Source organism: Heloderma suspectum, chromosome 6 (assembly GCF_057233095.1).
Source record: "Heloderma suspectum isolate Gila_16-S chromosome 6, 16-S_ref, whole genome shotgun sequence".
NCBI lineage: Eukaryota > Metazoa > Chordata > Lepidosauria > Squamata > Helodermatidae > Heloderma > Heloderma suspectum.
The window spans coordinates 87,693,876-87,718,795 of NC_139463.1; the positions used below are offsets into that span (position 1 = coordinate 87,693,876).

The 24,920-nt window shown below is 46.6% G+C and overlaps 1 protein-coding gene across 1 annotated transcript; it reads right to left on the reverse strand.

Moving 5' to 3' along the window:
• LOC146341735 (vomeronasal type-2 receptor 26-like) lies at nt 1–24,906 on the reverse strand. The gene is made up of 9 exons (XM_084807637.1): nt 24,707–24,906; nt 16,770–16,929; nt 14,998–15,047; nt 13,228–13,519; nt 11,248–12,042; nt 7,580–7,647; nt 7,205–7,298; nt 2,772–2,898; nt 1–902 (listed from the first exon to the last, which is right to left on the reverse strand). Exons 1-9 carry the CDS (start codon nt 24,904–24,906, stop codon nt 1–3), a joined length of 2,688 nt encoding a protein of 895 aa, XP_084663763.1.
• Between the last annotated feature and the right edge of the window lie 14 nt (nt 24,907–24,920).

The following is a 24,920-nucleotide window of genomic DNA, read 5'->3' on the forward strand; positions in this document are numbered from 1 at the left end:
TTATATTTCTCTCCTCATTAGCTGCTCCCTCTTGTTCAGGTTGGGCTTGAATACAATGATGTAGCATTTGGGGAAAAAGATGCAACCTAGCAGCCCAGCACCAGAAGTTAATATGGAGAAGCTCTCCACTGCCGCCATGTATTTTCCCTTGGTGCTCAGGTAGGTTGGAATAAATAACAGCCAAACACTACAAAACACCAACATGCTGAAAGTGATGAACTTGGCTTCATTGAAACTAGCCGGAAGTTTCCTGGCAAGGAAAGCCACAGTGAAGCTGACAATGGCCAGGAAGCCCAAGTAGCCCAAGTTACAGTAAAACATTGTAGCTGAGCCCTCATTACATTCTATTATGATTTCCCCATTCAAAGAGTCCATGTCCTTATCTGGGAATGGGGGGAAAGTAAATAGCCAAAAGGAGCAAATGCTGGCTTGAATAAGAAAGCCAGAAAGGACAATGGCATTTGCCAGTCGTTTTCCTACCCATTTCTGCATCCTGGATCCTGGTTTGGTAGCCATAAATGCCAGAACTACAGTGATGGTTTTTGCCAAAACACTGGAAAGGGCCAGAGAGAAGACAGTGCCAAAAGCCGTTTGCCGCAGAAGGCAGGTCAATGTCTTTGGTTGTCCAATGAACAGCAAGGGGCAAAGGAAGCAAAGGAAGAGGGAGATGAGGAGAGTGTAAGTGAGGCGCTGGTGGTTTGCCTTGACTATGGGCGTGTCCTCGTGCTTCACAAAGGTTCCAAGTACCAAAGCTGTGATCAAAGCAAAAGCCACAGCAGAGAAAGCCAAAATGATCCCCAAAGGTTCTTCATAGGAGAGATAGCTGATAACCTTGGGAATGCACTGATTTTGCTCTAAACTTGAATAGCGATCTTCTGAACATTCCGTGCAGTAATCCATATCTGGGAAAAAAAATAAGAGATGGCTTTTACTAGGCATGTCAGGGAAATCCGCCACAGAACCAAATAAGTTCAGATTTTCATGAATCCAACCTGCAGAGTCTGCAGCGAACTGTCTTTTCCCCTGTGGGGTGGATTCTGTGGACTTGTGGACTGTTTTTCTAGCCTTTGAGAATTTTTTGAGAATTTTGTAGTAGAGAGATGTGCAAACATCTAAAAAAGGCTGAAAATGTGCATTTCCCCCATAGGCTAAAGCGTGAAAATGCACAGTTGGGGACATTTGTGCATATTGTGGGAATTTGCACATTTTTTCACGTGCGAATTTGTGCAAATTCAGAAAATTAAAAAAAAAACCCTGAATCCCTCGATGGGCAGACAATGGAACAAAAGGCACCTGACAACTTGCAAAAGGTGCCTGTCAGCACAGACAGAATTGATTTTACAAAATCCACACATCCCTAGCTTTTACACGAGAAACAGATGTATTCTAGGGAGACAGTAAAGGCCTTGAGTTGAAACATCACAATAATATGGTTCAAAGATCTAACTCTTATTAGACAGCTCTGCCCACATACATCTTTTATATTTATTATATTCATGTCCTGATTTTCTTCTGTGGAGCTCAAGGTGGCCTACATGGTTCTCCCTTCTCCATCTTACCTTCACAATGGCCTTGTGAGGTAGGTTAGACCAAGAAAGCTGACCAACCTAGGCATGGACAAATCAGTCAAATTTGATACTGCTTGGGGTTTTTTAAAAAATTTTCTACATTAAGCCTGTTTCATCACATTTCCACAAAAAACATCATATGTACTTCCATGCACATTTATCTCAATGTATTCATCTTTATATATTTTCCAAATATATGCAAGTTTGTATACACTATTCTTAGTTTTTTACAAAGTGATTTCCCCTAATATAATGTATATTTGGGCACACTTTCCCCTCTGTACTCATTTTGCTCTCTTTCCCTGCATTATACACATTCCTGTATGCATCTTTCCTTTGGCGATCGTGCCACAGAATTTGGAAAAGTGTGAATATCACTGTATTGATGTGTTCTGGTTCCTGCATAGGTTTGGGAAGTGCAAATTTGGTAGATTCTCATTAAAATGCAAACCGAACAAATTTGTCAGCTATCCCTTGACCAGCACAAGGTCATCCAGTAAGCAAAATTGCTGAGGGGGGACTCCCCAGACCTAGTCTGACACTCCAATCCAGGAGTGGGTAATTTTGGGAAGTCTGGGGCCAATTTCCAGCCCTTGGGCAATGCCCCCACCAGGGCACAGTCCTGCCACCACTGCCAGGCTGCCAAAATTTGGCAGCATGCCCATGATAAAAAGGTCAGTAGCATGCTGCTGAAATTTGGCAGCAAACCACCACAGAAACTCCAAGGGGCCATATTTCGCTTGAAAACAAGGTAACCTGGGCACCTTTGAGTCTTTGCAGCTGAATTCCAGTGGCAAACTGCCTGTTTATTCTGCTGCTGCCATGTGGCAGCAGGCACCACGCTTGAGGCATTGAGGGGCTGAGTGCAGCCCTAGGGCTGCGTGTTGCCCACTGCTGCTTTAAGCACTACACCACGCTGTCTGTCTGGGAGCACAGCATCTGCACTTGTGTAGGCTTCCACGTGTTTGGGAGTCCTGAATGCACAGAGATCCTGACTGCATGGTAGCCTAAGCATGCAGGCATAGACAAAATCCTCTTTTCAGGCATCCATGGTCAACATGTGAACACCAGTGCAGCGGACAGGGCTGGGGAAGCACATTATGTCATGAGTGAAGAAAGCAGCATAGCCCCACTCTGCCTTCATGTGCATTGTGCTTACATATGGAAGCGTACCTCTGAAAGGGAGCTAATCATATCTCCTACCTTTCTGGGCTGAAATCTTTCCTTCTGGACATGGGATACAGACATAGCAGCAAAATGGCTTCCCTTCCTGCTTTTTCTTGTTGTGACCAGGGTAGCAGTGGTCGTTACACACAGAGATGGCTAGCACCTATTCTAAAAACACCAGCAGAGACTGCTTAGGATTTAGAATATATGTTTTCATAGTTGTGGTTTGATGTGCTCATATATAATTAAAGAGGAGCATGTTTTGTGGTGAGATTTCAAATTCTAAAATGTCATCAAATTTAATTTCTTCTTTGGGACATGTCTTTTAGCTCTTCTCTTATCATGAGGATTTGGGGACAATGTCCAGTATTGACAAGTATGAGAGCAGGTGATTGTCCCTTTAGGTTTTGTTGTTTGTCAGCTCTCTAGCTACTATAGGGATGTCAGAGAATTTCTCCAGGAATCTTGGGGAGGCCGAATGCCAGCGCATTCGGCCCCCCCAAATTGGTGGAGAAACTGTCTGCCCCCCCTGCCCCCCCAGGATGGGACTTATCTTGCTCGAATGTCCCTGGTGGCGGCGGTGCGGCGGTGGCGGTGCGGCAGTGGCGGAGGCTGGTCTTCTGACCGGCCGCCGCCACCGCCATTTCCAAGTAACCCCCCCCAAAACAAACAAATGTGATAGGCTACATAAAGATTTACATAGCCTATCATGGCTAGATTTAAAAAAAAACACCATGATAGGCTACGTAAATGTTTACATAACATTTACGTAGACTACGGCGAAAATAAGGGGAACACAAATAGCGTTGCCCTTATTTTTGCTGTAGTCTACATAAATGTTTACGTAGACTACACATGCCAAAATAAGGAACGCAAATGGCGGCGCCCATGGGCGCTGCCATTTGCATACACGCTTTTTTTTTTTTTTCAAAGTCAGCTGTGATAGGCTACGTAAACATTTACGTAGCCTATCACAGCTGACTGCAGGGATGCAAACGGTGGCGGCTATGGCCACCGCCATTTGCGTCCCAGCAGACGATGAGGTTTCGTGGCCAGAGGGACGGGGCGCCTCCCCCCCGGCCAGAATTTCGGCAGAGAGGGACGGGGCACCTCCCCCCCGGGCAGAATTTCAGCGGGGAGGGACGGGGCGCCTCCCCCCCACCGCGAAGCAAGCGTCGGGATCAGGTAAGGGACTTTCGTCCATCCCTACACTGGAATATGTGGACTAGAAAGGAGCATCTTGGACAGACCAACCCTTCCACCTTTTTCTCCTACAGCCTAATGGGAACTCTCAAAGTCAGCTGAAGCTCCAGGATTCCCTGAGCAGAAAGACGTCCTGGAATCACCAGCCTAGACAGAGATACTTGAACACCAGGGGTGGGCAAGCTTTGTTCTGTAGACGACCACATTCCCTTGCGGGGAGTCTGTGGGGGGCAACATGATGATAATGAGCAGGACTGAACTCAAGAGTGAGCGGGGCTGAGCCAGAAGTAAGGTCTTTCTGCCTCTCTTTCTGCCACCACCACCCCGCCCCTGGGCCAGACTAAACATTCTAATAATTACATATAGTGTAGTTATGTATTTTGCTTACTCTTTTGTAAGTGTTGCAGCCCTCCCCCCACAATAAAATTGCACACACCACGGGGGGGGGGAAGGTTAAAAAGAAAAGAAAAGCCTCCATTGATTCCAATGGGTGCTTTTTAACCCCACCCTTGTGGAAAAAAAGGTGTAGGAAATGTTGACCCCCCCTTCTGGATTGCCATCATCCTGATCCAAACTATGTTCCTGTAGTTTTTGACCATGGTCCAGTAGTTTTTGTGCTAGCCACAGGTAAAATCTGCTTTTTTCAAGAAAATGTGTCAAACCAAAGAGCTGTAATTTTTCAGTGCTTCAACGTGAGTATATGAGACTTGGAGAACTGGCAGCCTGTATGGAGGTGACTGAACCTGCCAAATTTCATACAGTTTGGTCCAGTAGTTTCTGTGCTAGCCATGCATAAAGTTTCCTTTTCTCAAAAGCTAAAAGGTAAAAATTGTAAATTTCACAAGGGATTAGAGATCCTAATCAAGAGGTGTTGATGGTGACAATTAGGAGGTCACTGTCCCTAATCTCAGGTGTAGGTTTTTTTGAAGTGCAAAAGTACCTTCCTTTTGTCTGCCCTGAATCTGCCCCTGATCTGAGGCTCTCATTTTTGTTGTTCAGTCGTTAAGTTGCATCCAACTCTTCATGACCCCATGGTAGGGATGTACAAAAGTGACTTACCTGTTTGCGGATTATGTTTATGGGGGGGGGGAGGCGTTCCGTCCCTTCCCCTGGAATCCTTGATGGGGGGAGGCGCTCCATTCTTCCCCCCCAGAATCTTCGAATGGTCGGCTGTGCTCTGCAGCAGCTCTGCGGAGCAGCCGGCCAGGCCCAGCCAGGCCAGAGCCGTCCGCAGCTGGATTTCTGGCCGCGGAGGGCTCTGGGTAAAGAACAAAACCCACGTACGCAAATGGCAGCGGCTACAGCTGCTGCCATTTGCATTCCTTCTTTCTGGCCGTCTTAATCTACGTAAATATTTACGTAGACTATGATAGCGAAAATAAAGGGGAATGCAAAAAGCGCCCGCTACGCTATTTGTGTTCCCCTTTATTTTTGCCGTCATAGTCTACATAAATATTTACATAGACAAAGATGGCCAAAATGAAGGAATGCAAATGGTGGCGGCCATAGCTGCCGCCATTTGCGTACACGGGTTTGTGTTTTTTTTTAAACCCACCCAGCCATGATATGCTATGTAAATCTTTACGTAGCCTATCACGTCTTTTTTTTTAACCAAGACTGGAAATGGCGGCGGCGGCAGCCGGTCGGAAGACCAGCCACCACTGCCGCCAAAGCCGTCGCTGGAGCCACCGCCGCCCAGAAGATCTGCCCCAAGTAAGTCTCGTCCCGGGGGGGGATCTGCGGGGGGGCAGGGGGGGGCAGGCCGTTCCGACACAGATTTCGCAGGGCCGAATGCACTGGCATTCAGCCTCACTGAGATCCGTGGCAGAATTCTCTGCCATTCCTACCTCATGGACCATAGCATGCCAGGCCTGCCTGTCCTCCGCTCTCTCCCGGAGCATGCTCAAGTTCATATTCATTGCATCGGTGATGCTATCTAGCCATCTCATAGGCTCTCATTAAAGCAAGGAAAAAAAGTTAAACATCTCTTTGGCTGCACATTGCAATACACATTACCTGGAAAAGTTACACTGACTGAACTCAGTGGGGCTTCTTTATTAATTGCACTTCTGCACTTTCTCTACTCCTTATAATTTTATACACCTCCCCCATTATTTGCCTTTCTTCTAAATTAAATAGCCCAAACATTGAAGCCTTCTATGGGGATTTTTTCTAGCCCCCTGATAATTTTGGCAGCCCTTTTCCCCAGGAGGATAAGATGAAGCAAACTTTTTTAAAAAATGCAATTAGCCTTGCCTGATCATATTCTGCTTATGGTCATTTGATGTACCCAAGGGAAAACAAGTGACAGGCGAAGTGTCTTGGATAATCAGCAAAAGTGATGATGCTTTATATTATGTGTATTATGTAGGGCTTTGCCCCATAATATATATTGGACTGTGTATTAGTGTACTGCTTTGGCTACACACTGTTTGCTCGTGCACAATACAGTGTGGTGCACTCAGACAGCACATGTGCACAAACACACACACACTCACGACCAAAAGCAAAGCAGATACAGCAACAAAAACTACCTAGAAGCTATGGGGTGAAGGGGAAGGGAAATAACACTAAAGCCTAACAGAAAAGAAATTGTGTGTGTGTGTGTGTGTGCGCGCGCGCATCTTTGGTTTTTTATAAGAATATAAAGAGTTGAAAAATGGGAAGGGAAGGAAGAATAATTGAGAAGAGGCAGGGGGACCGAAGAATACGAAGTACAATGTGAGGAAACAAAGTGCTAGGTTAAAAGTTCAGTCTTATTGGCACATAGAGATGTCACTTTCCAAGGCTCACTTCCCCCTCCCAAATCCTCCTCTCCCTCTCTCTTTTCTAGCATGTTCTTCCATTTGTTTGTACAGGCTGTCTGGGGTTCAGAATAATCCAAAGCAATCTGAATCACTTTGGATCGCTCCGACCCACTTCGGACTGCTTTGGACTGCTCTGGACTGGCTTCAGATTTGGACCAAAGTGGTTTGAATCACCCCGATCCACTTCAGAAGTCAAGATTCAGACTGAAGTGGTGCACAGCCCTATCAAAAACTACTGAAAGGTTGAGGAGAACCAACAGAGCTGCACCTACCCCTCCCATCCCTTGTGCAGCGTAAAGCATCCACAGGTGACCAAGGCTGTTTCAGCCCCAGGCCTGAAACTGCACTGTAATAGATCCAAATAATTATTCTTCTCTAAAATAGCTGGATTTGAGAGGCCCCCATGTGCCTCTCAAATCCAATTATCTCCAGGAACTAAGAGTTTGGGTTCTTTCTTACCTCTTTAAATCTCCTATGCCACACAATCTTTCCCTCTTGAATGCTCAACTCTTTGCCTGGAGGAGCCTGAGGACCCAGGCTTCCAACTCTGACTCTAACAAAAGATTGATTTTGGAAAGTTACCCAGTTTGTAACATCAAATTCTGTTACTAATTCTCCATTTTCATCAAAATGCACTGTTTCACCAGCACTGTTGTTGAAGGAGATACTCTTTAGAAAGGGGTGGAGCTATGTTCAAAGCAGAAAATTAAAAAAAAGACAAAAAAGGGATAGCAAGAAGGAATTAGGATCCTCACAATGAGTCTGACAAGCATCTTTCCCAGAAGAATGTATATTTCTTTGTTCTGACTTGAAGCACCTGCTTTTAGGCTCTACCTGGGTGTCGGCAACTGGAGGCTCCCAGGGCCAAATTTGTCCCTTTGTGGCACATGCACCTCCAACGACTAAGAACAGGTGAAAGTAGTGTAAACTAAAAGATATTTGGGACAGCAGAATTGGGCCACAAGATGTAGTGATGGCCACCAATTTGGATCGCTTAAAGGGACACATTCATGAAGGAGAAGGCTATCATTGGCTCCTAGTCCTGATGGCTATGTGCTACCTCAGTATCAGAGGCGGTAGGCCTATGTACACCAGTTGCTGGGGAACATGGGTGGGAGGGTGCTGTTGCACTCATGCCCTGCTTGTGCGTTTCCTGTGGACAGCTGGTTGGCTCCTGTGTGAACAGAATGCTGGACTAGATAGTCCCTTGGTCTGATCCAGCACGGCTCTTCTTATGTTCATATGCCATAAGCCATTGTAGAGTGAATATAGAGGTGCTGGTCAATCACACTCCCTTCCAATGGTGGCCTCCCCCAGGGGTAAGTTCCAGAAACGGCCTCATCAAAAAGATGGAATGTTGAACCAGCAGAGCAACATCAGTTAATGATAAATGTAGCACAAGTTCCACTGGGAGAAGCCAGGAAAAGGCCCGCATGTAATAATTGTGGTAATAAAAGCTTATAGAACAGCCTTCCCCAACCTGGTGTCCTCCAGTTGTGGTGGACTACAATTCCCATCATCTCCAGCCAGCATGACCAGGCATAGCACTGGCTGGGGTGATGGGAGTTGTAGTCCATCACGCAAGGTGGGGGGAAGGCTGCTATTAAAACGTATTATCTTCAAAAAACTCTACACAAATCCAAAACCGAAGAGTCTTGGGACACCTTTAAAGGCCAACAAAAGATTATGCCGTAACAATTGTTTTAGTCTTTCATGTGCCACATAACTAACAAAGTCTAACAAAGACAAACAGAGCCTCTGGTAGGGATGGTGGAGAATTTCTCCCCGAAACTTCGGGGGGCCGAGCGCCAACGTGTTCGGCCCCCCGAACAAGTTTCGGGGAGAAATCCTCTGCACCCCCCCACCCCCCGCACCCCCCCCCCGGGACGGGACTTACCTTTGCCGAATGTCCCTCCCGGCGGCGGGTCCGGCTGGCGGTTCGGCGGGTGTTCGTGTGGGGCGGGAGCGGCAGCTGGTCTTTCGACTGGCTGCCACCGCCGCCATTCCAATAAAAGAAAAAAAAAACGCCCCCGTGATAGGCTACGTGACGATTAACGTAGCCTATCACGGCTAGATTTGCAAAGTCAGCCGTGATAGGCTACGTAAATCGTCACGTAGCCTATCACGGGTGACTTTAAAAAAAAAAAAAAGTGCGTACGGATAATTGCGGCCCCCATAGGGAGCCGCCATTCCCGTTCCTTATTTGGTCGCTGTAGTCTACGTAAAGATTTACGTAGACTACGGCGAAAATAAGGGCAAATTGATTTGCGTTGCCCTTATTTTCACCGTAGTCTACGTAAAGATTTACATAGACTACAGCGACCAAATAAGGAACGCAAATGGCGGCTCCCTATGGGGGCCGCCATTAGCGTACGCGCTTTTTTATTTTTTTTTAAGTCACCCGTGATAGGCTACATGACGATTAACGTAGCCTATCACGGCTGACTTTGCAGATCTAGCTGTGATAGGCTACGTTAATCGTCACGTAGCCTATCACGGGGGCATTTAAAAAAAAAAAACTTTCGAGTTCGCGGCCGGGCGAGGTGGGAAGCCTCCTCCCTGGCCTGAATTTCGGCCGGGGCGAGGCGGGAAGCCTCCCCCCCCCCGGCCTGAACTTCATGGGGGGAGCAGCGAAGCGCCTCCCCCCCACAGCGAACAAGCTTCGACGACAGGTAAGTGACTTTCGTCCACCCCTAGCCTCCAGTTGTTTTTGCTGCAACAGACTAACCATTTGGAAAGTGTTACAAATGTAACGATAATATGAGGATAGACCTGGGGGATCAGACTGAGGTTCCATCAGTCCCAGCATCCTGTTTCCAAAAGCAATCAGCTCAATGCTTCCCTGTTACTGCCCTCCATGCTGTAATCGGCACTCAGAGCTATACTGCCTGTCAACATGGAGGCCTCTTCTAGCTAATAGTTGCTCATAGAGCAGTCCTTCATTCGTATGTTTAACTCCCTTTTAAAAGCCACCTAAGTCGATAGTCGTCATCAGATCTTATGGAAGTAAGTTCCATATTCTAATTATGCCTTGTGTGAAGAACTCCATCCTTATATCTGTCCTGAATCTACTGCTATGATTTTCGTGGGCAGTCAAAAGATCTAGTGTTATGAGGGAGAGAACGAAAATCATCTCTCATGTTATGTCATGCATCATTTTATACACTTGTATCAGGTCCCCCTTTAATCATCCTTTTCTTAAACTAAACGATCCCTCAAAGTTTTAGCCTCTTTGGGGGAAGGTACTCTTCATCCATTTCTGTCCCCTGTTCTGCCTCCTTTTCCAACTCTTCTATAAATGTTTTGTGCTGGGAATGACCAAAACTCTACACAGTTTTTCCAATGCAGCCACACCAGACGTTTGTATAAATGCATCATGCCTTGTCTAATAACGGCTAACATAGAATTTGCATTTTTTCCACTGCTGCTGCCCTGTAAGGACCAAACTACATACATGTGATGTTAACTCTGAAGCCCTGCTCCTGAGTACAGCTCCCCCCATCAACAAATTCCCAATGTACCCCCCCCCCCGCCAATTCAGATCAGAACCTTAGTATGGGGAGAAAGGGCTTGTTTCAATGTATTTATCTCCTTACACTGGAAATGGGAGGAGTGGGATCCAGGTCTGAACTGGAACCACAGCAGGGAGCAAAGGCCAAAAGCCCCTGTGCCAACCAGGCTAGGATCACAAACTGGATTGGAGCCCCCCACTTGGGCAATTTGTGTGTATCTGAAGGGGGGACACCCTGCACTCAAGTGCAGAACTACGCAGTTAAGGCAAATGTAATTTTTGTGAACCGCCCAGAGAGTTTCCACGATTGGGTGGTATAGAAATAAATAAATAAATAAATAAATAAATAAATAAATAAGTCCTGAGTAGATATTTTTACCGACCTTTCCACCACCAAAATCCCTTTCCTCTTTAATTACAGCAAGTTCAGTCCCCATCAGTGAATGTCAAGTTTTCCACTTTTGCCTGTGATCAGCATTTCACATTTACTACTGAATCTCATTTGCCATCTTTTTTCCAATTCACCCAGTCTGGAGAGCTCCTTATGAAGTTTTCACAGATTTGATATTTGGTATTATTATTACTTACGATCCTGAATAACTTGATGTCACTCGACCACCCTGGCTCTGTAATATTTCTGAATAACTGGAATATCACTGACACAGGATAGAGTCTCCTGGGACTGGCTATGTACTTCTTTCCCCTGCGAGTATCGTCCCTTTATCACTACACTGTGCTTCTGATTTTTTTAACCATCTTTTATTCCATACAGGAGTCCAACCTTTTTTCATTTTTTTTTTTTTTACCATGTTTGCTATGGTAACCTAGGAGTCTTCTACAGTGGATTTTTTGTTAGAAACCTTTTGGAACTTCACAGTTTGCAATGCCAACTGGATCACCCTCTCTCAATTACCCTCTTCTGGTTGGAAAGCTCTGTTTTTCTCACCAGCTCATGAAAACAGAGCTGAGCCTGCCTTTGGGGTGACATTACCTGCCATGGCTGCAGGCTCCAAAGCCCCAGCATTCTACCATCCACCCTGGTTCTGTGTTTGGATCTGGATTCAGACATCATATATAGAGCATGGGCAATGGCGTGGGCAGCATTATAGACATTGTAGCTGTGGCCAGTCATGCTCATTTCAAAGAAAGTCCCTGGAAGGCTCTCCAGTTTCTCCTCCCCAGTGCAGCCTTCTTCAGGCTCCTCACCTTCAGCCATACTGGAATTCTTCAATGAACAACTAAAGGCTTTCTCCCAGAAGTCCTGGATAAAACCATCTTCTCTTTCCCAAGAAGGATTTACACTCTGGAGAAATGTCCTAAATCCAGGTGGCTCATTTGAATGAACTGTGAAAGAGATTGCACCCTGGAAGGATTGTATATCCCAGTCCTTTTGATAGGCACTTAATTTGAAATCCCACTGTTCTGTCACAATCCACACCTTGCCTAGGTGTGAATCCAGGACTGCCATATGAAGATACCAGCTCAAATTTAACATGGACGGTGGTGCACCGTGGACAATAAACACATTGGCTTGGTTTTCCATGAGAGCAGGAAATTTGTCCAAATTACTTAAAAACATGTCTAACATTCCAGCAACGTCAGTCCATTTGGGTGTTCTTTCCACAAAGGCGGAACATATGTGATTTGCAGAAAGCATTGGCAACAAAGCCTGGAAAAACCTTTCTCCATTGTCATCATCCACAGCAAAGAGGCCGACCCATGTCCATCTGAAATGCAGAAGTAACTGGACAATCCCAATGTACTGGTGAACTTCATTTGGAACCATCTGGTACAAGGAAGGCAGCAGTGTTTTTTCACTCAGCCCTGAGACAAGGGATCCATACGTGATCTAAAATAAAAATAAAAACTGAAGCATTTTGTTTTTTTTTTTTTAAAAAAAATGGAGTAGTGTTTATGAGTAAAATCACTTGCTAACAGCCATTGCTTTTGCCCAGACACCTCTTAGAGGGAAGTGATATTTTCATCATATATCTTTGGATAAAACATGTAAGGCATGTCGAGTAGGAAGTTTCCCATCAGACTTCAGGTATTGGGATCATAGAAGCATAAGACTTTGGATGGGAGGGACCATGAAGGTCATTGAGTCTATCGCCCTGCTCAATGCAAGATCCTCAACAAAGGATGCAACTGCAACATCCCTGACATTTGGCTGTCCAGAGTCCTTGAATACCACCAGTGAAGGAGAGTTCACCATCTCCTGAGGTAGTCTGTTCCACTATTGAAAGCATTTATTGGCTTGGATCCAGTTTTAGTCATCCTTAGAGTAGACCCATTGAAATCTATGGGATGTAAGTTAGTCATGGCTTACATATCCCATAGATTTCAATGGGTCTTCTCTAAGAATGACTGAAACTGGACCCTACGCACTCTTAGGAAGCTTCTCATACTGTTTAGCCCCAATCTGCTTCCTTATAATTTCCACCCTTTAGTTCTAGTCCTTCCCTCTGTAGCAAGAGAGAACAAGTCTTCTCTATCTTCTCCCTTCAGAGCCCTTCAGCTATTTGAAGGTACACATGGGTCACATTCTCCCCCACTCACAATAATAATACAAAATTCCTGCACATAGAAAGCTATTGTGTGAGGAAGAAAGGTAACCCAGAGCCCTTTCCCCTGACATCAGTATTTCTATGTGCAGGGACATTTTTGTATAGCGGAGCCTTTCATCATGGAACACCCCTCCCACCCCCTGTCCCCGCACACACTCAGATGGTACAGTTCAAACACAGGTTTATCATCTCATCTGCTGTTTCTGAGAACAAGGCTTGAGATATGCCTATGCTGTACTTCCTTGTTATGAATTATGGACTGCTATTTTGCTTTCCACCTTCGTTTCTTTCAGCATGTTTTTTTCTGTAGTATAAAACCATGCCATAGAATAGATAGTGATGGGATGTTAAATTCTGTGCGTTAGTTCTGATGGCTGCGTATGCTGCCCCTGCACAAAATCTACCTGTGGAATCTTGTACGTGTTTAACACTGTGGCCATGTAGCAGGAGGTCACGGAATCAAGTCCCCCAATGACAGCCATCAAATGATCCTGGATGTCACACTTGTAGTTGGGCACAAATCTGTTCTGGGTAGAAAGCAGGCGCAGCGTGGCCCCATATGTCATCTGTGTATTGTAGTAGTTGTCAAAGATGTGCAAACCCAAAGTGACGTTAGGTAAGATTGCAGGATTTTCATTGATCTCCTTTACAGCAAATACAAGAGCCAGGACGTGCTGGTAGTTCTTTGGCATCACACTGCAAAGTTACACAGAGTGGAGAAAAATGATTTAAAAAACAATATAGTGTAGTGCTTTCCAGACCCAAAAGCCATGAATCCTGTAACATCTTAAAGATTAACAAATTTATAGTGGCATGAGCTTTGTGGATTTGAGCTCCGCTTCATCAGATGCAGAAAGGAGAGCCCTCTTTGGGTGTTCCCCCTCAATCCGTTCGCCACAGTGTGAGGGTTCACCACAAGTCTCTTCTCCTATATTCCCCATTCATGCTCGCCAGCCCTAACCCATCTGTCCTATTCTTCACTACCCTCCACACTCTGGGGCTGAACCTCTGAAGCAGGGAGCCTGGTCTACCTTCGTAGGCTCCCACACACCTCAGGACTATCATCACTCAAGCTTCTCAATCACGCTGGGTGGGAACACCTGTGGAGCCATCACTCTCCTTCAGAAGTCCTGACCACAGTGCATGGGAGATGGTGTGACTGGGCTGTGGGACTCAGTGGAAGCAGCATGGCCAGCCAGTGTGTTCCCACCCTTTCCCTTCGTGCCCTGGGAGACATGTGAGGGGGGATATCTGGACAGGGCTTAAGAAACGTGAGCCATCTGATGCAGAAGAGCTTCAGGTTTCTTGTGGGGAGGGCTCGGCTGTTTTGGTTGATTTGGATGGCAATTGATTTCTCCCTGACCTGACATTGGATGTGCTTCTGAAAGATGTGTGACAGCAACATCCCACAGGCTTACAAAAACATCACAGCTTTCTGCTTGCCTGGCAATGGTGCCTGCAAATTACAGGGCCACAGCTTTGCATGCCATTAAGGTCACAGAGTACACAGCTTCCAAACCATAAGGGGAAGGGGAAGAAGACACTGCAATACCTTGAAGACTGGGGAAGTGCTATATACATAATACCTAGCATGCATATATTTCAAAGTGCTTCACACACAGTATTATCACAGTATACATTGCAACAAGCGTATCAGGTAGGTCAGTGTTCTCATCCCCATAGGGCATAGAGGGGCTGAGGATGGGAGAACAGGGGCTGACCCAAAGCTAGCAACTGCTGAGACGAGAATTAGGAATCTGCCTCATACCAAGACAGACCATTAGCCGCTCTAGCTCACTATTGTCTATATCACTGACTGGCAGTAGCTCTCTTGGGCTTCAGACAGGAGACTTTCTCATCTTTAGCTGGAAAAGGAAGGGATTGAACCTGGAACCTCCTGGATGCCTAGCATTAATTCTACCACTTCAACAAGGCACTCAGCCACTCATACTCAGGTGAGTTGTATGGGCTGCGGTCCTAGGCACACTTCCTTTCTGAGTAGGATTGTGTGGAATCAAATCAAGCAAATGTAAACTGTTCATATCCAGGTCTTAAAATCAGGAATGCATAAAGATGGAAGCAAAGCTGCCGTACGGAGCTGGATTGAGAGAAATGATCAGAACTGCTGAGAAGCAGTTAAGATGCAAGCACACCCACATTAGATGCCAACGCACAGAAGTATCAGGGAAAGGAAGGAGGAATAGGACGACGTGAGCTTCAGTGGCTGAAAAACACAGACAGAAGAACACAGTATGACATTTAAGATATGAATGTGTAAATAAACTGGTTATGTGAAACTGAAGAGTCAAGGTTCATGAAAGAGTGGGAGGGAGCAGATGAGGGGGAGAGAAATGGATGAAAATGTTGACAGGCAAATTGACAATCAAGGAATGAAAAAGCTGTCCTTACTGGCACATGTTAAGGAACTTAGCAATATTGCCATGTAGAATACTGGTTACAGAAAACAGGGTTAGTGTCCCCACTAAGTAATGTCAGTGTCATGCCTCCTCTGTAGGATTGTATTTCGCCATGATAGGCTACGTAAATATTTACGTAGCCTATCAAGGCAGGGGGAAAAAAACCCAGTGTAAGCAAATGGCGGTAGCTGCCACCATTTGTGTACACTGGGTTTCCCCCCCCCCCGCCGTGATAGGCTACGTAAATACTTATGTAGCCTATCACGGCCTCTGCAGGGACGCAAATGGCTGTGATAGCTGCCGCCATTTGCGTACGCTGGGTTTCCCCCCCCGCTGCTGTGATAGGCTACGTAAATATTTACATAGCCTATCATGGCTAAATACAGGGACGCAAATGGCGGCGGCTATGACAGCCGCCCTTTGCGTCCCTGCCGGGCTGCCCAGCGGCTGGATGTCCAGCTGCGGGCGGCTGGAGCCATCTGGTGGTTCCACGGCTTGGCCGCGGAGCGAAGCCAGCCAGGCAGGATTCTGGGGGGGAGGACCGGATCGCCTCCCCCCCCATCGAGGATTCCAGGGGGAGGGACGGAGCGCCTCCCCCCAGCAGAAACAGAACGGAACGGAAGGTAAGTGTTCTGTCCATCCCTATGTGCCAGAGGCATTTTTCAAGGAAAGAAAGAAAGATCCTTCAGCTCCTTCCCAAACTTAAAAGTCTGGAGAAAAGGAGAAAGTCTCCCTCTCCCCATGAAAAAGATGGACAAAATGATGCCTCTTTTACAGGGAGAGAAAAAAGTCCTGAAAGTAGGGGCAGGATTCAGCACAGCATATGTTTGAACTTGGTACAGCCTGCTGATCTGGTCTTTGGTATTGACTGTGACTAATTCCTGGGACAGGTATCCTTGCACTGTCCTAAGCAAGACAGTTGACTGGAATATTGAAAATAAACCTGGAGTGATTCCTCTGTAATAAATAAAGATCTCATTCAGGAAGCAGAGCACAGAAAATAACTGAAAAGCCTAAATGCATCCTGCACACAATTTTTCCAGTTTTCTGTTGCTTCATTGCTTATGCCTGGTTATTTTGGCCTAAGCATACCGATGTAATAAAGGGAGGAGGGAGAGAAAACCTTACATGGCTTCTTTGAGGCTAATCTGAGAGGGTTGTTCTCTGAAACTAGTAGAGAGGTGAAGGAAAAAGACTTGAGAAGCAATCACTCCAATGGCAACGTTTCCCAGCTGATAGAATTCATGGGAAATCAGGACAGGATCACTTATGCTGCAGATCATGGAACAGGTCTTAATGTTGTTGCAGATAGAATGTGTCTTGCAAGCAATATAATGGAGCAACATCAATGGCACTATCCATTGGAGGATGAAGCTTCTTTTCCATGCACACATTCTTCTGTTTCCTTCAACAGCATTTAATTCTGTTGAATGTCAGCTCATGCTGTTGATATATTGTTTCTAGCTTGTCTCGTCAGCCGATGTCTGCAACAGAGTCTGTCTTTTCCCTTTTCAGTTCTTTACACTTACTCCTTCTTGCACCTCAAGATTCCTTTGTGGCTGTTTGCGACTTTGCTGAACCTGCACACTGAGGTTACTTTTCATGGAAGATCCAGAAGTGGAGCGCTCTTCGGAGAAATCGGTGGGCTTGAGGTGCAGATTGCTTAAGTTACTCATCACAATTTGTTCCCTTTCATACAAATCACAAGACAATAAATCAGCTGGAGCAAACATGCACTCCATCAGAGTGACAGAACCCTGTATGCTCCTGCCCTTGTGCAAACCTTTCTAGTACTAGAGAGGGCTCTTATGACCACTTTTAGTCCTCGTTTCTTATTTTTCTCATGGCCTCCAGATATTCCTTTGGGACTTTGCTGGCAGAAAAAAATTATTCAAGGAAATGCTGATAATTACAGGGGAGGAAAATAGCCCCCTATGCACTGAAGCTGCAAGGACAGCAGAACGCCTGGAGAAAGAGCCTGAATCTACACTTACCACCTTTTTTTTGCTTCCAATGAGGTTTCACCACCCGCATTTCACACTACACAGTAGCCACTTCGAATTGGAACCGGAATTTCCCACTTCCATGCTCCCGCTTTCAATACCCTAATATCCTGGTATTTCCCCTTAATGTGCTCTGATTTTCCGCCTCCGCTACCATATCCAGTCATAGTCCCCTCCCTCACCTGTCCATATATGGCGGTGTTTGTATTTCCCTCCTGTCCAATCACAGCTCTCGATGGCCCCATGTCTTCTTCTAGGTACTGATCACATACCTTCCTCAGCAGCCCCCATTTCCTCAGCAACAACCAAAGGGTTGGATGTGCGCACCCTTGTCTGATCTTGGAAGCTACGTGGGGTCGGCCCTGGTCAGTAGTTGGTTGGGCGACTGCCTGGGAATCAGGCTTCCTGCACTGAGCAGGGGGTTATTCTATCTGTTAAAATGAGATTAAGTTTTACTCCCTCCTATCTCACGCTCTGGATGTTTTTTTTTTAATTAAGGCGTTATCCTCGCAGAACCAGGGTTTCTCCATGATGTCCCCCCCCCAATTCAGGCATGATCTTTGAATCTTCAAAGTTGTGAAGCTTTGAATCTTCGAAGATCATGCCTGAATTGGGGGGGGGGAACATCGCGGAGAAGCCCCGATTCTGCAAGGATAACGACTTAATTTTTTAAAAAAAATCTGGAGTGGGGGATAGGAGGGGGCAAAACTTAGTCTCATTTGAAGGGATAGAACAACCCCCTGGTCAATGCAGGAAGCCTGATTCCCAGGCGGTCGTCCATCCAACTCCTGACCGGGGCCAACCCCGCTTAGCATCCGAGATCAGACAAGCGTGTGCACGAAAACAGCAGGAAAGCAGCACAGTGCTCAAGTGTGAACTGAGCTCGCGCATTCGATGAAGCACTGCAACGGGGAAAATGGGTGAGTGTGAATAATCACATTTTAATGTGAGAGCGTTTAACCCGACAGGACACCAAATTCATTGCAATGGAGGGCACAATGTAGATCAGCCCAGAGAGAGAGACACACTGTGAACTAGGCAGACACAGACAGGAACATGCACACACACTGGAGAATGAGGAGAAAGGCAGGCACACAGATGCACCCTAGGGGGAGGGGGAGAGACATACACACACTGGGGGCTGGGGGGAGAAATCCAAACATATACAGAAGGGTGGGGAGAGACACAGACCCACAAACTCACACACTGGGGGAGGGAGATATACACACATCCACACACATAATGGAAGGTGGGGAGACACAGAACACACAAACACACAAACCTACTGATGAGACAAACCAGGCTGTCTCATGGTAGGCGGTTATCCAGGCTGTCTGGGTGTGGGGAGAGGGCAATTTGGGTTGTTGTGTGGGGGGGTGATCTGTGTTGTCTGTGGTGGGAGGGGAAATTCAGGGCTTTCCCAGGGTGGTGGGCATTCAGGTTGTTGCAAGGGGTGAGCAGTCCAGGTTGTCATGGGGGGACAGCTGAAAAAGCAACGAGGCAACTAGGCCTTCTCCCTTCCTGAGCAACAAGAGCAGAATTCCACTTCAGCACGGCAATGAGTGCCACTGAAGTAGGGATGTCAGAGAATTCAGTGACGGATCTCGGTGAGGCCGAATGCCAGTGCATTCGGCCCCCTGCAATCCATCACGGAATGGCCTGCCACCCCCCCGTCCCCCGTGGATCCCCCCTGGGATGAGACTTACCTGGGCCGGATGTTCCGGACGGCAGCAGCTCCAGCGGCAGCTTTGGCGGTGGCGGCGGCGGTGGCTGGTCTTCCGATTGGCTGCCGCCACCGCCATTTGCAGTCTAGTCTTTTTCTTTTTCTTTTCCCCATAGACATGATAGGCTACATAAAGACTTACGTAGCCTATCACTTCTGGGTTTAAAAAAAAAAAAGTGTATGCAAATGGTGGCGGCTATGGCTGCCGCCATTTGCGTTCCTTATTTTTCGCCGTCTTAGTCTACGTTAATATTTACGTAGACTAAGATGAAGAAAAGAAAGGGGAACGCAAATAGCATCCACTACGCTATTTGCATTCCCTTTTCTTCGTCTTAGTCTACATAAATATTGACATAGACTAAGACGGCAAAAAATAAGGAACACAAATGGTGGCGGCCGTAGCCGCCGCCATTTGTGTATGCATTTTTTTTTTTTTACCCAGAGCCCTCCGCGGCCAGAAATCTGGCTGCGGACAACCCTGGCCTGGGCCTGGCCGGCTGTTCCGCAGAGCCACCGCAGAGCACAGCTGGCCATCGAGGATTCTGGGGGGAAGGACCAGATCCCTCCCCCCCCGTCGAGGATTCTGGGGGAGGGACGGAACGCCTCCCCCCCCATGAACAGAATCCGCAAAATGCTTAGTGACTTTCGTACATCCCTACATTGAAGTGGCAATGTAAGCTTCCTCACAGGCATGGTGGTGGTCAGGGATGGGAGGACAGTGCAAGGCCTCTTCTCTTCCCTGGTCACCGCAAGCAGATTGCTGCTTCACTTCTGCCATAAGTGGCACTGAAGTGGTGAACAGACTTCCTCAGACGAATGCTTGGCCAGAGAATGGAGGAGGGCTTGTGGCCTCCTCCCTCTCCTGATCACCTAAGCAGCTCACCACAGCTCACTCCGCACCAGCATGAGCTGCACTGAAGAGATAATTGGACTAAATTTGAGGGCTGGAGCACTGGCTAGGGAAGGGACAAGGAAGGAGGCTACAAGGCCTTCTGTCTTCCCTGTTTTCACGGAGCCATTTGCCACTTCAGAGCCACCATGAGTACCAATGAAACAGTGACCAGAGTGCATCAGAGCATGCCATGGCAAGGGACCCCACCAACTCAAGTTTCTTACTGCTTCGGTGGTCCCCCCCTACCAGTCACCTGCCACCCACCCCAACACACCCCACCAGATCAATGCTTCTTCTCCCCACAAGGGACAGACTCAGCCCCTGCTCTTACTGCTTCTGCTTTCATCAAGGCAGCAGTTATCCCCCCCCCCCCAATGCCAAATTAGCTGTGAGGCAGGAGGGAGAGAAAGAGAAGCGTCTCCAACTATGCATCATTTTGAGAAGCCCTCATTACAGGTTTTAAAAAGCTTTTTTTAAAAAAGAGAAATAAAAATAGAAATGTAATTGAAATAGTGTTTTCCACCAACTCCAGTACAACAGGAATATCTTTTATGTGAGAACGCTTTCACTTCTTCAGAAATCTGGACTAAAAAACGTTCACCAACCTGTTTCTAAAAGTCACTTTTGGCAAATGGAGGGGCTTTTTTGTCTTTAAACTACTCTTTCTACCTCAGACTTTCACCAATATTCCTGACATTTTTAGGATATGTAAAATGAACACTACTTTCTGGCATCTGAAAGTTTCAGAGAGATTGGTGAAATTGCTCCAATTTTAAACCCCGATCACCCTTGAATATGGTGGAGTGCTTTTAAAAAAAAACAACTCATGGGACTTAACAATATAGTAAAATGTGCAAAATCCTCCGTGGCATCTAACTTTCGATATGGAGTAATTTCTTTCTTTTGGGGTCTGTACTGATATTTAATTACATGACTAACATAGAGTCAGACATAGAGCTATCATGATCCAATCATGCATCTTTTTCATTAGATGACATATCACTGTGTCCTTTGTTGGTAGCTAGCTACCGAGCTGACACATATCTTTCTTCTTTCATTTGCACATGAAAGAAGCACAGTATTAACTAAATCAAACCATAAATCCAATGTTTTCAGTGTCGAAAGGCATAACAAAACACCACTAGACCTGAATGTGAAAAGGAGATTTACGTTCTTCTATAACAAGGCCTCTGGCTATAGCCTGATATTCAAGGATCAGTAACATGATCCCACAATGTCCAGACCAGGGGCCATGCTGTTTTTTTTAAAAATTAAATTAGTCTTTCGTGTATCTTGATATAGTATGATATGTAGTGGACTTGACAGCTGTGAAGACTATGCCTCCTACCCTTTTGATAAGAAACCTTTCCTCGTGGACATGGAACACAATCATAACAGCAAAATGGCTCCCCTTCCTTCTTTTTTTCTGCTGTAACCAGGATGGCAGTTGTCATTACACAGAGAAATGGGCAGCAGCTAATCAGAAACATCAGTGGAGAAAGGTTAGGACTGAGAAAGATACGTTTTGATAGTTGAGGATTCATTTGCAGGTATAAAGAAATCTGGTGGGTGTTTCCATGACAACGGAAGGAGAAGAGAATGGAGGAGTACCGGATTTTTTTAAAAAAGGAATCAGCTTTGCTGTGCTTTGGCCCATGCAGGGCTCCATGAGTGAGTGCTCTAAACCAGTAAATATCACTTCACAGGACATACTTCCCAGTGGGGGTGGGGGTTGGACTGAACATCATCTGACTGGCAGGGGCTGCTCAACCAATAAGAGAGGCTCCCCCCTTTCTGCTTTCTCCTGAAGGTCCAGATGCCCCAGCATTTCAAGAGTAAGCCTCATTGACCACAGTGGGAGTTACTTCTGAGTAGACACACATATGCTTGTGCTTAGAAAGATGTGTGGGGAGAACACAGGGATGGGAAACCAGCCCCCTTTCACACCAAACTGATACTGTGCAGGATCTCTATAACAAAGCTGTGAAGTAGTTACTTCCTAAGGTAATAAACCAAACAATGGAGAACCTGAGCCTTGAGATTGCGCTTCAGAACATTTAGGGAATGTGCTTTAAACTGTGCCATTTCAGTTGAGAGGAATCACTGTAAATTCTGATGTGGGCATTCAGGGGACAAGCCTCATTGAGCACAATGGGAGCTACTTCTGAGTAGACACTAATTGGTTTGTGCAGGTATGGGAAACACACAGGAAACACCCCTTGACCGGGGTAATGGTAAAAGGCACACCCCTGGGCAGGTCTTGCATAGCCGAGGGAAATGTGGGAGTTGGGGCACACAACTACACCACTTAGAACCCAACTTGAGGTAAAGAATCAGACTTTAAGCAGTCTCAGGAAATCTAGTTTTCTGTGATAAGCTCCATGGTGGCTGCTGGGTGGCTGGGATGTCATGTATCCCTAATGACTTCAATACACAGCCAGCTTGGAGTAAATCACTGGTGGAAACACCCCCATAGTATTCTAAAGGGGGTGGATTTTCCATGTGTTTGTTAATAATACTTTATGTATGTATGTATGTATGTATGTATGTATGTATTTACTTACAATATTTATACACTGCTCCACATCAAAGATTTTCGAGCAGTGAACAGCAAGATAGAAGGATAAAACCCCATAACTAAAACAAAACATTTTAAAAGAATGGATGACCATAAGAAACCATGGCTGGTCACTCAGGGAAGACCTCTCGAAATAACATTTTCTTCAGGAGGCACCGAAAGCAACACAATGTTGGCCCCTGCCTGACCTCCCAAGGCAGGGAATTCCATAGGAAGGGGGCCACCATGCTGAAGGCTCTTTTCCTGGTAGACTCCAACTGGGTCCTAGGTCCATGTGGAACCACCAGGAGCAAGCCACTCTGATGACCTCAGTGACTGGTCAGGTTGGTAAAAAGAAGGCGTTCTCTCAGGTACCCTTGTCCCCAGTTGTTTAGGGCTTTGTACACTAGTACTAATACCTTAAGCCAGGCTTGGTAGCGAACAGACAGCCAGTGCAGTTCCCTCAGCAAAGGAGTTACATTCTGAAAAAGGGCAGCTCTTGACAACAGCTGAGCTGCTGCATTCTGCACTAGCTCCAGCTCCTGGACCAGGATCAAGGGCAGCCCCACATAGAGCGCATTGCAGTAATCTGGTCTTGAGGTTACAAATGCCTATTCCACTGTGGCCAAGCTATTCCTGTCCAGGAGAGGCCATAGCTGGCAAACCAGCCAAAGCTGGTAAAAGGCACTCCGAACCACAGTGGCCACTTGGGCCTCAAGTGACAATGATAGATCTAGGAGTACCCCCAGACTACAAACCTGATCTTTCAGAGGGATTGCAACCCAATCCAGAACAGGCAATGTCTCCCAGACTCGGGAACCACTCACCCACAGGGCATCCATCTTGCCAGGATTCAGCTTCAGTTTATTGGCCCTCAACCAGCCCATTACTGAGTTTAGACACTGATCCAGGACTTGCACAGCCTCTCCCAATTCAGAAGTCACAGGAAGATAGAGCTGCATGTCATCAGCATACTGATGGCATTTGGCCCCAAATCCCCTAATGAGCACTCCCAGCAGATTCATAAACAATGTTAAACAACATTGGGGAAAAGATGTTGCCCTGCGGCCCCCCATAGCTCAATTGCCAAAGGGCTGAGCAATAGCCACCCAGTGTTACTCTCTGAAATCAGCCCCATAGGTAGGACTGGAATCACTGTGACACAGTGCCTCCAATACCCATCCCATGGAGTCAATCCAGGAGGATACCCTGGTCAATGGTCTCAAAAGCTGATGAGAGATTGAGCAGAAGTAACAGAGTTGCATTCCCCCATCCCTCTCTCGGTAAAGGTCACCCATCAGGGCGACCAAGGCTGATTCAGTCCCGTAACCAGATTGAAACCCAGACTGGAATGGGTCTAGATAATCAATATCCTCCAAGAGTGCCTGCAGTTGCTCTGCCACAATCCTCTCAAGAACCTTCCCTAGGAAAGGGGTATTTGTGACTGGGTGGTAGTTGTCTAATACTGTTGGGTCCAGAGTGGGCTTCTTTAGGAGTGGCCATACTACACTACTTCCTCCTTAAGGACAGCAGGGACCACCCCTTCCCACAGGGAAGCGTTTATCACTCCTTGGACCCACCCAGTCATTCCTCTTTGACTAGCTTTTTACTGTATATGCCACTTACTGTAACAAAGTCTCTAACAGTTCACATACAAACGGATTAAAATCATTGTTAACTATATACTGTCATTAAACAATTGCAACTAATACAATAACATATAATAAATACAAAGAAAGAATAAAATGGACCAGCATGATGATTATTAATTACAAGCCAGGGAAAGCTTGGGTAAAGTACATTTTTAGGAGGCTAGTAAACACTTTTCTGCCTCCTGAACTACATGGGGGAGTGTTCCAGAGGGTGGGCATCACTACTGAGAAGGCCCTCTTTTGAGATTTTCAGATCAGTCCATTGAGACATTTCCTCCGTATAAGATATAGAACATAATCCCCATGGATTTCTTGTTATACTGAAGGAATGAGATTCACCCAACTCAGACTTAACATAGGACCACTATAATATTTAGACTTAACATTTAACACAGATGCGCCCTAACCCCAGCGCCAGCTTGTCTGGCTAACGGGGGGGGGGAGTATTGCGGGTGGGTGGGGTGAGAGGATGTAGGGGCCTCTCACTGGTGCACCCCAGTGGCACCACCATGCAAGGAAGGGCAGGCTGAAGGTGCCTTAAACTCAGCCCCTCTCCCAATCTCAGCTCTCTGGCTCAATGCAGCTGGAGAGACTGCCTGGAAGCGACAGCTGACTCCTGCCTCCTCAAGGAAGACCTGCCTTGTCACTCCCAAATCTTGATCAGCGTGCCGCTGGCGCGCCCATCCTGCTGCTACTCCCGTGCCTCCAAAGACAGCGGTGCCCATTTCGGCGACGCACGTGCCCCTCTCATCGCTGCTCACCGGCAGCCGTGGTTCCCTTCGGGCAGCGCTTACAGTACTCCAGGGGCACTGGCGCTCGCTTCTGCGGTGCGCGCCCATCACCTCACTGCTTG